Source organism: Emys orbicularis, chromosome 1 (genome assembly GCF_028017835.1).
Source record: "Emys orbicularis isolate rEmyOrb1 chromosome 1, rEmyOrb1.hap1, whole genome shotgun sequence".
Taxonomy (NCBI): domain Eukaryota; kingdom Metazoa; phylum Chordata; order Testudines; family Emydidae; genus Emys; species Emys orbicularis.
This window is the reverse complement of record NC_088683.1, coordinates 25,167,150-25,181,895: the sequence shown is the minus strand read 5'-3', so window position 1 is coordinate 25,181,895 and position 14,746 is coordinate 25,167,150. Positions and strand designations below refer to the sequence as shown.

At 42.4% G+C, this 14,746-nt stretch overlaps 1 protein-coding gene across 1 annotated transcript in view; it reads left to right on the top strand.

Annotated features, from left to right (window-relative positions):
- Window positions 1-423: 423 nt before the first annotated feature.
- GNAI1 (G protein subunit alpha i1) overlaps window positions 424-14,746 on the top strand; it is a 67,537-nt gene continuing 53,214 nt past the window's right edge. Inside the window, exon 1 of the mRNA XM_065422845.1 lies at window positions 424-545. Within this exon, the coding sequence (XP_065278917.1) occupies window positions 428-545 (118 nt within the window). The 5' untranslated portion in view covers window positions 424-427. The remainder of the gene's footprint in view (window positions 546-14,746) is intronic.

Genomic DNA, 14,746 nt, shown 5'->3' with positions numbered 1-14,746 from the left:
CGTTTCCCCGCGGGCTTTTTTTAACCCGAGCTGTCCGGCGCACGCGCACTGCCTTCCCCCCGACCTCGAGCGAGAAAGACTGTACGCGAGCGAGCGGCTCGCGCTCCCCCACGCGAGGTGTTGTTTGGAGTGCGCGCGCGCTGCTGAGGAGAGCGAGAGACAGGCGGCGCCTTGGGAGCTGGGGCTGGGCAGCATCACTGAGCTGAGGGAGCTCAGGAAGAGGAGGAGGAGGGCGGCAGCAGCGGCTCCCTGCTCTCGGGGACCGTTGGCTCCACTCACCCCCGGACAGAAACGGCTGAAAAGAAACGACCTTGTCTGTGTAGCGTGTCCCCCCGGTGCGCGTGTGTGGGGTGAGCTCTGTCACCCGGACGCCTAGACGGGGGGTTTTCTGGGGGGGGGGGATCCTTAACCACCTACCGCCCGCAAGATGGGCTGCACGCTGAGCGCGGAGGACAAGGCGGCGGTGGAGCGGAGTAAGATGATCGACAGGAACCTGCGGGAGGATGGCGAGAAGGCGGCCAGGGAGGTCAAGCTGCTTCTCCTAGGTAAGGGACGGGGCTGCTGCCTTTCCCGGCCCGTGGGCCCGGTGCCCCCCGGTCCGCTGCTCTGTGCCTGCCGGGCCTGGGCTCCTCGGGGCAGGGATCCTGCTTCGCCTGTGCGCTGGTGGCAGCCGGTAACTCCCTCCCCAGGGCCTGGCACGGTTCCGGGTAACACTCCTGCGCGCCCGCTGCCGAGGGCGAGACGTGGCGTGTGGCACCAGAGATGTTGTTGCCCTGTATGATGATCACTCGCGAACGGGACCGTGGATGCTCTTGTGGCCTCCATGCCTCTTACAAGTTCTCGGGGAGTGGGGATAGGGAAGGCAGTGTCCCCCCGTAGAGCGGCGCACTTGGCCTCTGCTGGCTTAGAAGAAGAATGTTTGGAAACTGTAATGATCAGTGTTGTAGACAGCACCTGTGGGTTGGGCGATTTTTACTTGAACATTTACGCCCTGTAGACATGCCCATTCATTTCACACGCGCCTTTTGAAACAGCAAACATTAAAGGGACACACAAAAAGGTACTGCTTTTACTCTCCAAATGCTCTGCTTCCACGAGGAACACTTATTTTGCCTACACTTTAAATATTTATTTTTAAATGACCTTTTGTGATTGGGGTTTTTTGCGATGTGTAATTCAATGAATCACTATATATTTGTCTCCTGCCACAAGTGTATGAATGCAGTAGTTTGTTAGTCCTTTCCATGATTATTTGGGGTGGGGTTTTTTGACATATTTTTAGCAGACTTATAAGTGTCTGGGGAATGAGGGGATGTGTAAACCAGAAAGTTTTTAAGAGGTTTCAGAAAATCGGAAGTGAGCATTTTAAACCCTTCACTAAAGTAGATGTGGCATAATCCTTTGTTATAAGCAGAAGATACTTTTAAAAGTAACCCACAAATGAGGGAAGTGAGATTTGCACTACACTATTATTGTGAGGTATTTTCTATTATATATTTTAAAAGTACAAACTGAACAGGAATGTATTAACTCAAATATACAAACTCAATGAACTGCATGGTTTTTCTGACTTTTAGGAGCTGCGCTAGTAGTTGATGGTAATTTCAAAAAGAAAAGTTTTCTGATTTTTTCCAGGAAATGTTGACTGCCAGAATACTACTCTGATATATTTTTTGCACAGGAAACAATTATTCTTCTTTTCTATTCTAACTTCTAAAATGGCACATTGGATATCTATTGCACAGGAAACTTAAGTTCTCTCCTGCATAGATGTAGAGGTGAAACAAACCTTGTATGGAGAAAAACAAATGTAGTCCTACATTGCATTCATGCACTTGACATTTTTCTTATGAAGGAAACAACTGATTTTTTTTTTTTTTCAGTGTCAGGCCTGTTTGGTTAGTGCAGAGCTTCCTCAGCCATTGATTGTTGCATGAAAGGTTAAAAGTATGTGGGGTCAGTGTTAAAAGTGTAGACATATTAGTGTTTCTGTTCTTGAAGGTGATAGAAACTGATCGTTTTATTATTATGGTAGTGCCTACAAGCTCCAACTGAAATTTTTTTTTAAGCATTTCACTATTTTCTGTGGAGTTTTTAACTTGTGCAGTTATAGTATGCACAAACATTTGCATGACATCCATAGAAGCACTTTGAACATACCCTTTAAAAAGCATGATTTTTAAATAATTGTATTTTCACTTTTATATTTCACAAATAATGTCCTCTCAGCAACTGTTTCTCCTTAATTAAAAGTTTCACAAATTCAGCGTTTGTAATATAGGAAAATACATATTCTTCTGTACAGTTTTCATGCAGTCCCAGTGTATATAGCTAATCTGCTCATACCAATACATTTTGAGAATAGCATAACCCAGGAGTTGAAAGCTTGCTTCAATTAAAATGGGCTGTGAAAACCAGAGGGTTAATTTTTATTGGGTCTGGATCCTAAAGTTCTTACGCAGGAAGAACCCATTGAAAATAATTGGACTAAGATTTTACATAATTAAGGACTACATGAACAGGCCCATAATTCAGGGAATACCTCTTGACCTATTTGTGTGGCTCGCCATCTGTCCTGCACCAAAGCTGGTTTATTTCTCCTGGTGTTTTTTCTTGCTAGATAAGAATGGCCATACTGGGTTAGACCAAAGGTCCATCTAGCCCAGTATCCTGTCTTCTGACAGTGGCCAATGATAGGTGCCCCAGAGGGAATTAACAGATCAGGTAATCATCAAGTGATCCATCTCCTGTCGCCCATACCCAGCTTCTGGCAAACAGAGGCTAGGGACAAAATTACTCTAGAGCAGTGGTTCCCAAACTTTTTGGCGTCATGCCCCCTTTTTAATTTTCGAGAACCCCTCACGCCCCCCACCTCTCCTTTACCATCATCCAACCCCCCCTGCTCCTTGTCCCCTAACCGACCCCTCCCGGGACCCCCCTCGATCCATCCCACCCCCCCGCTCCCTGTCTCATGACTGCCCCAACCCCTATCCACCTCCACCCCCTGACAGGCTCCCTGGGACTCCCATGCCTATCCAACCCTCCCCCCCCCCCCCGCTCCCTGTCTCCTGACCATCCCCCCAGAACCTCCACCCCATCCAACCGCTCCCTGTCCCCTGACTGCCCTCTGGGACCTCCTGCCCCTCTCCCCCACCCCCTTACCAGGCTGCTCATAGCAGCAGGACTGGTTTATTGGAAAGCCTGGGAGGTGGGCGGGCGCAAGCCGCGCTGCCCGCGCGGTGGCATAGCTACAGGAGAAGGGCTGGGGGCTAGCCTCCCCGGCCGGGAGCTCAAGGGCCAGGCAGCCTCATGCCCCTCTTGGAATTTCTTCACGCCCCCCAGTTTGGGAACCAATGCTCTAGAATCTACAAAAACTATTTTTATTTTAGTACCCTGACTTTAAGTGTTTCTTGTGGTTCTTGTGCTAACACATATTCAAATGCTAGGTGTTATACATATTGAAAATATTAGTATTTCTAGCTTTTTTTCATTGTATGTTTTATTAAGGGCTTGTATAAGAGCAGTAATTGTACCGGTGAAACTAAAGGTTTGATGTTAAACTGATTTAGGGTAACTTTTTGTGTGGACTGTCTCTCATTGGGTTTGATCCTGATTTATCTTCCCAATGTTAAATAACAATTGAGTTTAAATGTTGTCTAAACAAAAAGTTGCACTGGTTTAGCTAAATCAGTTTAACATCACACTTTTAGTCAAGCCAGTGCAACTAAGCTAGGCCTTAGAAAGTGGTCCCCAAACTTTTTATGTTGTGCCCCACCCCTTACCTGTAATGGAATCTGTCCACGCCCTGGGGAGCTGGGAGGGAAGCTGCTGCTAGGTCAGGGCTGGAGTTGAGGCTGGGAGCAGAGCTGGGACTTGGAGTAGGGCCGTGCTGTGGTTGGGGGCCGGTCTGGGAGCGGAGTGGGGTTGGGTGGTGCTCAGGGCCTTGCTGTGCCCTAAGGGGGCATGCCCCGCACTTTGGAGACCGCTGCCTGAGGCCAGGTCTACACTACCGCGGTAGTTCGACGGCTGGCAATCGAAGTTCCGGGTTCGATTTATCGCGTCTGGTCTGGACGCGATAAATCGATCCCGGAAGCGCTCGCCGTCGACTCCGGTACTCCAGCTCGGCGAGAGGAGTACCGCGGAGTCGACGGGGAGCCTGCCTGCCGCGTGTGGACCGCGTCTGAACCGCGGTAAGTTCGAACTAAGGTATGTCGACTTCAGCTACGTTATTCACGTAGCTGAAGTTGCGTACCTTAGTTCGAATTTGGGGGTTAGTGTAGACCAGGCCTTAGAGACTGTAGGTTGTGGTGATTTATTCTTGATTTTTTTTTTATCTTTTTGAGTCAAAATATCCCACATTCTTAGGGGTGATCTTCTAACAATCAGAGATCTTTAGGGTATACAATCTCTCTGGTGTATATTTTGTAAAATTTATTACTGAATTGTAGTAAATAAAGCTGGCAAATGCCCATTGTTTTCTTGAGGAAACTTCAAAATTAAAAATTACTATGAATTTTTTTGTTTTTCATACAAGAGGTAAAAAAGATTCAGTTTCTGACAATTGAAAACTTCTAACAGTTTTTGTTGTTGTCTACTTTTTGGTTGAAAAAACAGACGTTCACTTTGATCAAAAAACTTTTTTCAATAAAAAAAGCCTAGTGAATCAGCATAGAGCGGCTACATGGGATACTTTACAGCAGTGCAACTTAGGTCTCTAGTGTAGACATAACCTAAGTGTTCTTCCAAACTTTCTAATCTTCAGAACTTTATAGGATTTTTTTTTTAAAAAGTGTCTGACAGAAGCGTATGAAGTTGTTGTTTAGCAGGGTTGGATGTTAACTTTAGTACACTTTTAACTTTCTTTTAACCTTAATTTAAGTTACTTTATCTTACTGTTGGAGTGACAAGGTGTGTGAGATAATATATTTTATTGAACCAACTTCTGTTGGTGAGAGACAGACTTCAAGCTTACACAGAGCTCTTCTTCAGGTCTGGGTTTAATGTTAATGTTACCTCACCCACCTTGTCTCTCTAATCTCTTGGGACCAACACAGCTGGGGCAAAACTGTATACAGTCTTAATGTTTAGCACACAGTGGTGTAACGGCTTTCCATCAGAAGAGTGTAGAGAACTTAATTGATAGCCTGGAGACCCGATGTTGTCATCAAGAAAGTTTTGTCCCTGGACTTTTCAGTATTTACCGTAAGGCTTTGTTTAGACTAACCTTATTACAACAAGACCAAAGATATCAGTTGGCCCTGTGTTGAACTGTGACCAGGAATAAGCACTTGTGGTGGTGGGGAACAGTAAATGAGATCAAGTCAGAAATGTAGACAAGTGTTGAATAATGTAAGGTCTTGAAAGTGAGGACAAGAATTTTGAATTTATTACACAGGCAAATCGGAAGTCAGTGAAATGACTCAAAATAAGGGTGACATGGTTGAGCTGAAAAATAATTAGGGCATGGACAAGCAATTTGGCTAGTGGGACAGAGGAAAATAATTTTTTTTCATGCTGAGACAGTCTTGTGCCTCAGGAATCTGTGTTCTTGACACAAGAAGATTTGGACTCAGCTCTTTGTCTCTGAGGTGCAAAGAGACATCTTGTGCCTCTCACCCATTGATTGGGGTTGGGATGGTGTGTGAAGTTTCCTGGGGAGGAAAAGGAAGAAGCAGCTTATTTCCATGTCTTCTCCTTCCCAAGCTTGCTGTCTCTTGTCCCAAACCCAGTTGCTATGTAGCTCTGGGCATGGAAAGTGGGATGCCAGAGGTGGTGGGTTTATCTGCAAAATCTCTGGAGGCACTGCTTCCCTGAGGTTGAGTGCTGTGTAAGTGGTGGAGAGAAGCATCTCAATCAGCATGCTGTTTCCCAACACACAAAATGATATAAAAACCATCCTGTGATCCCGCTTCCACATCTCTACAATCACAAAGGATTATGGGTATGGTCAGTTGTGAGTCAATTTTGGCCATTTCTCTGGGTCATAGACCCAGTATGATTGAGAACCATTGACTCAACATAGCAGTGATATTTTTACCATACTTGTATAAAGTCAGATCTATTAATAGCCAATATTGATATTGCTTCTAATAGGAAAAGCACATCTTTACATGTCTGTTGCATTTATTTTAGTTTAGCTGTTATGGTTTAAAGTATTCGTCCTCTTAGAACTTAATACTGTTCCTTACAATTCTGCCATCTAATCAGTTGATTGGCTTATCAGGCTTAAAAATGAACAGAAGATGCTTCTCAGAACCATAGCACAGTGTTAACTGTGGTGGGAAAACAGATTGCTTTTCTCCCCTAGATTCAGGGGTAACTGACAGGACATTAGAAATTCCAGTTATTTGGAAGCTGCAATCTGTCGGTGCTGATGTTATACAAGTACAATCTTTTTCCTTAAAAAAGGGATATTGAAATAAGATAATAAGGTGTTAATGGGAAAAATGTGAGCTACCTGCCTTTTATAAAGATGATATTTTCAAGGAATTTTACTAGCAAATATTGCAGTTCACTGGAATAATAGATGGATTTTTGAAGTCAAATGGTAGTGTGTAATAATCCTGTTTTATATAATTTTTAAAGACACATGTATTGTACTTGACATCAATATACCTAGCAAAGGCACCTAATTAAATATTTAGTAGGAGCTTACAGGAACTAGGCAACAGAAAAACAGTGAAAAAAATCTCTGCAATCAGCTCTAAACGGGCTGCCTTTATAGAAGCATGCAGTACGCAGTAATGAAGATATTTCATGTTGGAACTGTTGAAATGTGCTTATCATTGGTGAAACAATGATTAAGAAAAGTGTCTATTTTTTTTGTTTTTGTTTTAAACCTCCATGGGGTTGTGTGTGATGTAGCTATTGGAAATCTAATGGCTAAATGTAGACTTAAAATGGAATATTCTTAGGCCCTTGTCCTACATACACTTAGCACATGATTAACTTTTTTCACATGGATAACTCCATTGGAGTCATTGGGGCTGCTCACATGAGTAAAGTTAAGTACTTACTTACATAAGAGCTTGCAGGAGCTTTCTGAACCGTTAACTAATTTTTCTTCCTTGTTAATAAACTATTGGTCCTTTAATGATAATGAGCTTTACAAACTCTTGTTTCAGATGAGATGCAGCTCTTAAATTTAACAGTTCTGAGATGTTTGTGTTTGAGAATCCAGTTTTGAAACTGAAATAACTTTTCTAGGATTCCTGCATTAGGCAAAATGGGACCCATAAACCACTTTGTTACTACTGGTGGAGCGGTACCCATGATAAATAACTGATCTTAACTTTTCTAGTGTCGACGAGGCCTTTGTTGTATGAGCCTGTTTGTGGTAACTGTCTTCCTATCACTATATGTTGCAATACTTTCACCAGAAGTGGTCTGAGTCGTAGGACGGAGGAGTTTTATGTAGAAGTGTTTTGCTGTCTTATAGAACAGGAAGTAAAATAGATATTAACACATGGATTGAAACATTTCTGATCTATGGTCAAAAAGCAGGACTTGTGTTGAGGAAGCGAGCCATTTTGAAAGCATTTGAATGATCCATGTTCCCCCCGTTTCCCTCCCCCCAGGATTTCTACATCTCAGTCTGCATCCACATTAGGAAAATTGGAACCCAGAAACATTTAGCATTAGAAAGTTGAGAAACTGGTCTTCTGAATATTGCTGATCATGCAAGTGACTATCTTAAATTTCCTCAAATGTCAGTTATGACAAGACTTTAGCAGCAAATAGTTTGTGAACTGCTGGAGATGAATGCTTCATTCTGGTTTTCAATTTCTAGTTATATTATTGTTTATGTTCACATAGAGTCCTATTGTGAATTTCTGCATAAACATGCAATAAAGAGAGTCTCTTTCTTAGTTTACAGTCTAGATAGCTCTACCACTTTTTAAGATAGCAGCTGTTAAAATTATATATGAATTTCTGTGACTGATAGCAAGATAGTAACTGAACGATGTACACAGTTTTAAGGTCTGAACTTAGGATCTGCTAGTACTAGAAACGCCCTACAGTAGCGAGAAGCTGGATATAAACAAGTCAATAGGATTAGGCATTTGTAGCTTTAATGGTTAATGAGATGTCTGATGCTAATAGTCACTGATGAATTCACCATTGCTTTCTTGCAACTAGTGATGGACTGAATATGAAGTCCCAAAGCTTGGACCAGTGTCCTCTTTATTCCCTGACGTTATATATTTATCTTAGAAGTGGATTTGTCAGCTATATGGTGGTTCACTTAGGGCTGGTCTACACTAAGGGTACGTCTTCACTTACATACGGGTCCGGATGTAAGCAATCGATTTTCTGAGTTCGATTTATCGCGTCTGGTTAAGACGCGATAAATCGATCCCGGATCGATCCCGGAAGTGCCCCGGATCGATCCCGGAAGTGCTCGCCTTCGACGCTGGTACTCCAGCTCGGCGAGCGGAGTACGCAGCATCGACGGGGGAGCCTTCCTGCCGCGTCTGGACCGCGGTAACTTCGGACTAAGGTACTTCGAATTCAGCTACGTTATTAACGTAGCTGAATTTGCGTACCTTAGTCCGAAGTGGGGGGGTTAGTGTAGACCAGCCCTAACCCCCCCACTTCGGACTAAGGTACGCAAATTCAGCTACGTTAATAACGTAGCTGAATTCGAAGTACCTTAGTCCGAAGTTACCGCGGTCCAGACGCGGCAGGAAGGCTCCCCCGTCGATGCTGCGTACTCCGCTCGCCGAGCTGGAGTACCAGCGTCGAAGGCGAGCACTTCCGGGATCGATCCGGGATCGATTTATCGCGTCTTAACCAGACGCGATAAATCGAACTCAGAAAATCGATTGCTTACATCCGGACCCGGATGTAAGTGAAGACGTACCCTTACTGATCCCTGACAAATCCAGTAAACTCATAGCAAAACCATTATTTGCTGCTAAAGCTCTTAAGGTCATTGCCTGGGATTCCCAACTAATATGATTTAACACCTCAGACCTTGTTAGTAGCGGTGGTGTTTTGCCTCTGCCCTGGATTCTACAATAGTTGAATTTTGTCTTTCTGTGCTGTTCAGTGGCGTTTTTGTGGGTGTGTCAAACTAGATTTAGCCTTAATAATATCCTCAGAAAACCAGCAAGTCACTTCTATTAAGGTATCTACCTTTATGGATTTAAACCAAAATTTTCACACTTGTGGGTGCCTGCTGGTTTTTGCATACTACAAACATAAATTTTAATGTGTTGAAGCCTTAATGAAGCCAACTGGTTAGCCATAGTGAAGGGGGGGGTAGGGGTATGGCTCTGTTTTTAAAGGAGAACCACTCCTCTGCAGAAGCAGGGGAGACTGATAGAGCAAATTATTTGAAACTGTTGGAGGACATGAACCTCTGCTCGGGTAATTTGAATCTTTGCTGTATTTCAAAGCTCTGTCAAGCAATTAAATATTTTATATTTAACCTGTTTAAAAATAAATTGGGAAAATAATTACAATCAGTGTTTTTTGTGATGTGTGTGTATAATTTATCACAAACATTCTTTTATGTGAAACATACATTCGCATGTGCAATCACATTTTGCATATATAACTTAGAACTTGAGTTTTGAAAATAGGGCCCTATATCAGAGTTCCTTAATAGTTTGCTTTGGAACATTGGTTAGAGTTTTAGGCTCGTACCTAAGCTCTTCATTCAAGAAGGTTAAAGATTAAAGGTTTGGCTACATTAGGGATTTTTGTACTGCTGGTACTATGCCAGTGCAACACATCCAGTGTTGATGCACTGCTCCGATGTAAAGCAGCGCCCTAGGGCAAGCCCGGTTTTCTTCTTCCAGGGCCTCAGCGTAGTCCCACTTGTAGGATATGGCTCCCCAGTTACCAGGCTGCGGAACTGCCTTGAAAAGCCATGTCAGTTGAAGGGTTCTTGAGGGATCTTTTGTGAGGGTGATGTTATTGCTCTTCTGTCTAAGGGAATGCACTGCAATCGCCTTAGAGTTCCTTCTCCCTGACTGCCAAATTGTGGTGATATGTAGAACTTTGACGTAGAAGTGAAGGTGGGCCAATATGGTGAATACACACAGCCCTTCTTTGAGCAACTGTTATTAATAAGTGACTTTTCTTCTTTGAGGGCCTCCCATAAGCGGTACTCCACCAAGATGATGGTGGGCTAGGAGTTTTTAGCTAAATATGGACAATAGCACCGCTCTCCTAAACTGGTCATTGTAGTGCCATGCTAAATCCAAGGAGTAGCAAGCATCTGGTGAAATGGTGAACTGAACTCCAAGTTTCTGCTTTGCTTATCTCCACCAGAGGAACCTGCCTAAGAGATGCCACTGATAATGTGGGAGCTCTTGGTGAGGTTTAAACCATGGATTACTGGTTTTAAAGATAAGATATACTGGTAATGTTCTATACATCTAATCCAGTGAGAGTCTGTTTCATAATGGATTATCCCTGACATCTCTCCCCATATGCTATAAACAATCTATTTGATTTTCTAAAGATTTTTTTTCCCCAAGTAAAAACAGAGAAGCTCTTTACATCTAGGAAATGGAGATGAGCTTCTTGAGTGGGAATGGAATCTGGGTAAGAACATGGGGAGGGAAATATATTGAGAGAGGTGGAAATCTGAATCCATTTGAGGTGTGAAGCTTGGATGGGGTCTCCTAGGAACCACAGTGTGAAGTGGAATGGGCTACAAAGTACTAACTCACTCACACTTCTAGAAAATGTAATTGGTATGAGCATGCCATTTTGATGTTAAGAGAAGTTTGTGCCAGAGGCTTATAATGAGAGGTCCATCAGCTTTGATAGGACAGTATTTAGGCCCTGTGAAACCATGGGCTCCCTAATAAAGGTAAACAATTTCACTGTGCCATTAAGGAATTTGAAGATTGTAGGATGAGAGACGACATAATTGTCATGAGCAGATATTGCTGCTATGTAGACCTTTAGGAAGGTTATGCCTTCAGACTTCAGTTGTAGAGGGTGAAAACATTAGTACTCTAGGACTGCAGAGACCCCAGCTCGAGATGGAGCAAGTCCTTCACCAGTGGCACAGATAGTAAACCGTTTCCTTTTTGAGGGGTGGAGGGGACAGACAACATTTTAGGGAGGAATCCTTCTTGGATTGTAAGAGGATGGCTTGAGAGGTTTCTGCCTCTGAGAGCAGACATGGTCAACATTAGTCAGCATATTATCCTCAACACTACAAACTGGAGTGTGTCTAGGCTGGGATGCAGAATCCTCCTTTTCTGTTGAGACAGGAGATCTGGGAACAAAAGCAGTGGATATGGTGGTTCTCTGGCCACCTGCAGGAGATCTGGATACCAGTGCAGACGAGGCCACAGTGGGGCTGTTAATATGAGTTTGTTCTGTCCATTCTTACGACTCTGACCATACATTTACCCTGGAATAAAAGACCTGTGGCTGACCCAATCTCGTGGGGTCCCAGAGCTTGGGCTCCAGTTCAAGCCCAAACATCTGCACAGCAATTTTTAGTCCCACAGCCCAAACCCCAGGAAGCCAGAGTCATCTGACCCAGGCCAATCGCAGGTATACGTTGAGTGTCAGGGGAATGAAAGGGAAGTCATATAGGAGATGATGACTCCAGTCCAGCAGAAAGTTCATCTGAAAGAGGTTTTGTTTCTATACACCTTTATGCAATACACTTAACACTTGGTGTTTTTGCTCAATCACAGACTTGTTACCAGGTGGCCCACTCTGCAAAATAGTACTGGTTTCATGGACCACTGATGCTGATCCTGAGACCTCCTGCTTAGTGAGTCTTACTTCATATTCTCTTCCCCAGAGAAGGGAAGTGAAGAGCTATGGAGTAAATTTGTTCTGGATGTGTCACAGCAGAAGTCTAGGCACTCCTTGTATTCAGCGGAGGTCAGGTTCTGGAGCAGAGGTAGACTTGCAGTTACACAGAACATTATACTTTCTGACAGACAATAGCTGGACTGGTGGTCAGTAGGAAATACTGATGCTAGGAATATTCCTTGTTTCAAATAAAAAAAATTACTTCTGGCTTGGCTTTGTCATATGGCTAACTATAGCTGTGCATTCCTATCCTTGTCTTCCCTTCTATTTCCTTTAATTTCTTAAAGCCACTTGTGTGTTTGTCGTAATCTGCTTCAGCAGGACTGCTTATATGAGGAAAGTTGCTAACATGTGAAACTGAGCAAGATCAGAGCATAGAACAATATGTTCTTTAGGGCCAGAGTGTTTTTTTTAATATGTATTTGCATAGCACCCAACATAATGGGTCTGGTGAGTGCTATTATAATGTTAATACTAATATTTCCTATATAAACAATTACTGTGTTCAGAGATTTTATTTGGTGTGGGTGCCAAGGGGGAAGTGAGGTGATCTTTGCATTTGCAAATGGGAGGGAAGGTGGCCAACTAGTCAGACTCTTAAGATATGGTGAACATATTGGAAAAAACTTGAAACCTGGGAAAATACTTCTCCCCAACCCATGGTCTGTTTGTTTGGGCTGTGTTTTGGGTCCAGGATTTGGCCCTTGGGTAATTTGCTACATTCTGCTTTTAGAGTGTCAGTAGATGTAGGAAGAAAAAATGCATCATTTTATATTTGGAATGTTCTTTTGAAACTGATGGGTAAGCACTTTATTTGACACAGTGATGTGTGAATGTGTTTAAGCCTTAATATGGAAAGAATTGGGGATGATCTGAAGATATCCTGTTAAATTTAACTTAAATTTCAGGTCAGGAATCCAGAGATAAATACGGGTTTAAAGGTTTGTCTTTTTAAGTTTGATAAAAGTGGAAATTATGGAGGGTGAATGCTATTCTTAGGGTTATTTTTAAATTCCAATTTTCTTGTGAAACATTGGACTACTTATAACGTACTCTTGTAGAAATAATGGTCTAAATGAAAAATCCTGAATTACCTTCTCTTACTTTTTCTTGCTTGCTCCAGGCCTGATGAATCTAGGTATAATAATCTAGGTATTCAAGTTCAATTTGACTACTTTAAACAAACCAAAACAAACTAACAGAGGCCTATTTGTGGTAAATCATTATATTCTACATACTTAAATGAATTGTTGCATAATTACCCTAGATGATAGGGGTGTAAATAAAATGCAAGTAACCTTAAGTAGTACGTATTCTTTGTAATCAGCTAAATGAGTTATTGTTGTGAGAGACTGACTCTAAGGATTTGTCTAGAGCAATAAAGACCTATCGAGGAAGAAATAAAGCAGCATTAATTCCTTAGTTTTCCAGAGTGCTTACCAAAAGTGAGAGTGCATTGAAAGTTTGGCATACACATGGTTTCTGTTTCTACCTAATATCTGAACACTGGCTGATTTCTAGATCTTGAATTATCTCAAATCTTCTGTCCAACAAATCAGTGTCATTATCACTTCAAATTCTGTCATGTTATTCTTGTGGCTTCTAATAGTGATGTTCTGATCTTTATTTCATGCTTCATTACTTCCTGGGTGAGTTACTGTAATATTTTATTTTCTGTAGTCTGTAGGTACTATGTAGACAACTTTCTTCTTAAGTCCTTCAAGCGTCTCTCAAATGATTGCATTTCAAGTAATTTGTAAATTCCAAAACAAAAAAAAGGTAAGAGCAGTTCAAGAGAAGACATAACATTAAAAACATCAACATGTTAAACAGGGTGGATTTGATTTAAATCACTAGTCGGGAAGACTCGATTTAATCATGGATTTCTACATAAAAGTACATTCTTGTTGGTTGTTATAACCTTAATACATATGCTTCACAACTCAGAGATAGATGTAGGTTTCATTTTTAGAAGGTACACACTATACATTTTTAAAGTGATTTATTTTGAAAACTTTTCAGATTAGTTTTACAGCTATATCAGAAAATGAATGATTGGTTATTTCATTTACCAAAGGTAATTGAAGTGCAGATATTTATGAAGTCTTTGGGAGGTGAACTATCTCCAATTCAATAGGATAATCATTAATATTTGGAGGATTTTCTTGCCATTTTGTTTTAGGAGGAGAACATCACCAGACAGACATTTACATTGTTTTATTTAACTAAAACAACAACATTATGTATTCTGGGTTTTTTTTCTTCAACAGCAAACATAATATTTTAACAAAACAAGCATATTAATTTTTGAATTTAGTTAAACATTCAAGTTTTTTAAAATCAGGTTTGTTTTTGTTAAAATTGTTTAAAATAGTTAAATGAAATATTAAAAAAAAAAAATCGACTGTCAGCCAGGTCAATACGAGAAACTTAAAATATTGGCTTCTGCAGCTAACTCTGTCATCTTCGCCTTCATTTTCCTATTTGTTCATAATCTGGAAAAGAAAAACAAGCTTTCCTGCTTTTTCAGGTCCCAAATGATTTCTCAATTTGGAATGACTTAGTCCAAAGCAGAGGTGGCCAACCTGTGGCTCCGGAGCCACATGCGGCTCTTCAGAAGTTAATATGCGGCTCCTTGTATAGGCACCGACTCCGTGGCTGGAGCTACAGACGCCAACTTTCCAGTGTGCTGGGGGGTGCTCACTGCTCAACCCCTGGCTCTGCCACAGGCCCTGCCCCCATTCCACCCCTTCCCGCACCCTCCCCTGAGCCTGCTGTGCCCTTGCTCCTCCCTCCTCCCCCCCCAGAGCCTCCTGCACACCACAAAACAGCTGATCGGGAGGTACGGGGAAGGAGGGGGAGGCACTGATCGGTGGGGCTGCCGGTGGGTTGGAGGCGGGAGCTGATGGGGGACTGCTGACGTATTACTGTGGCTCTTTGGCAATGTACA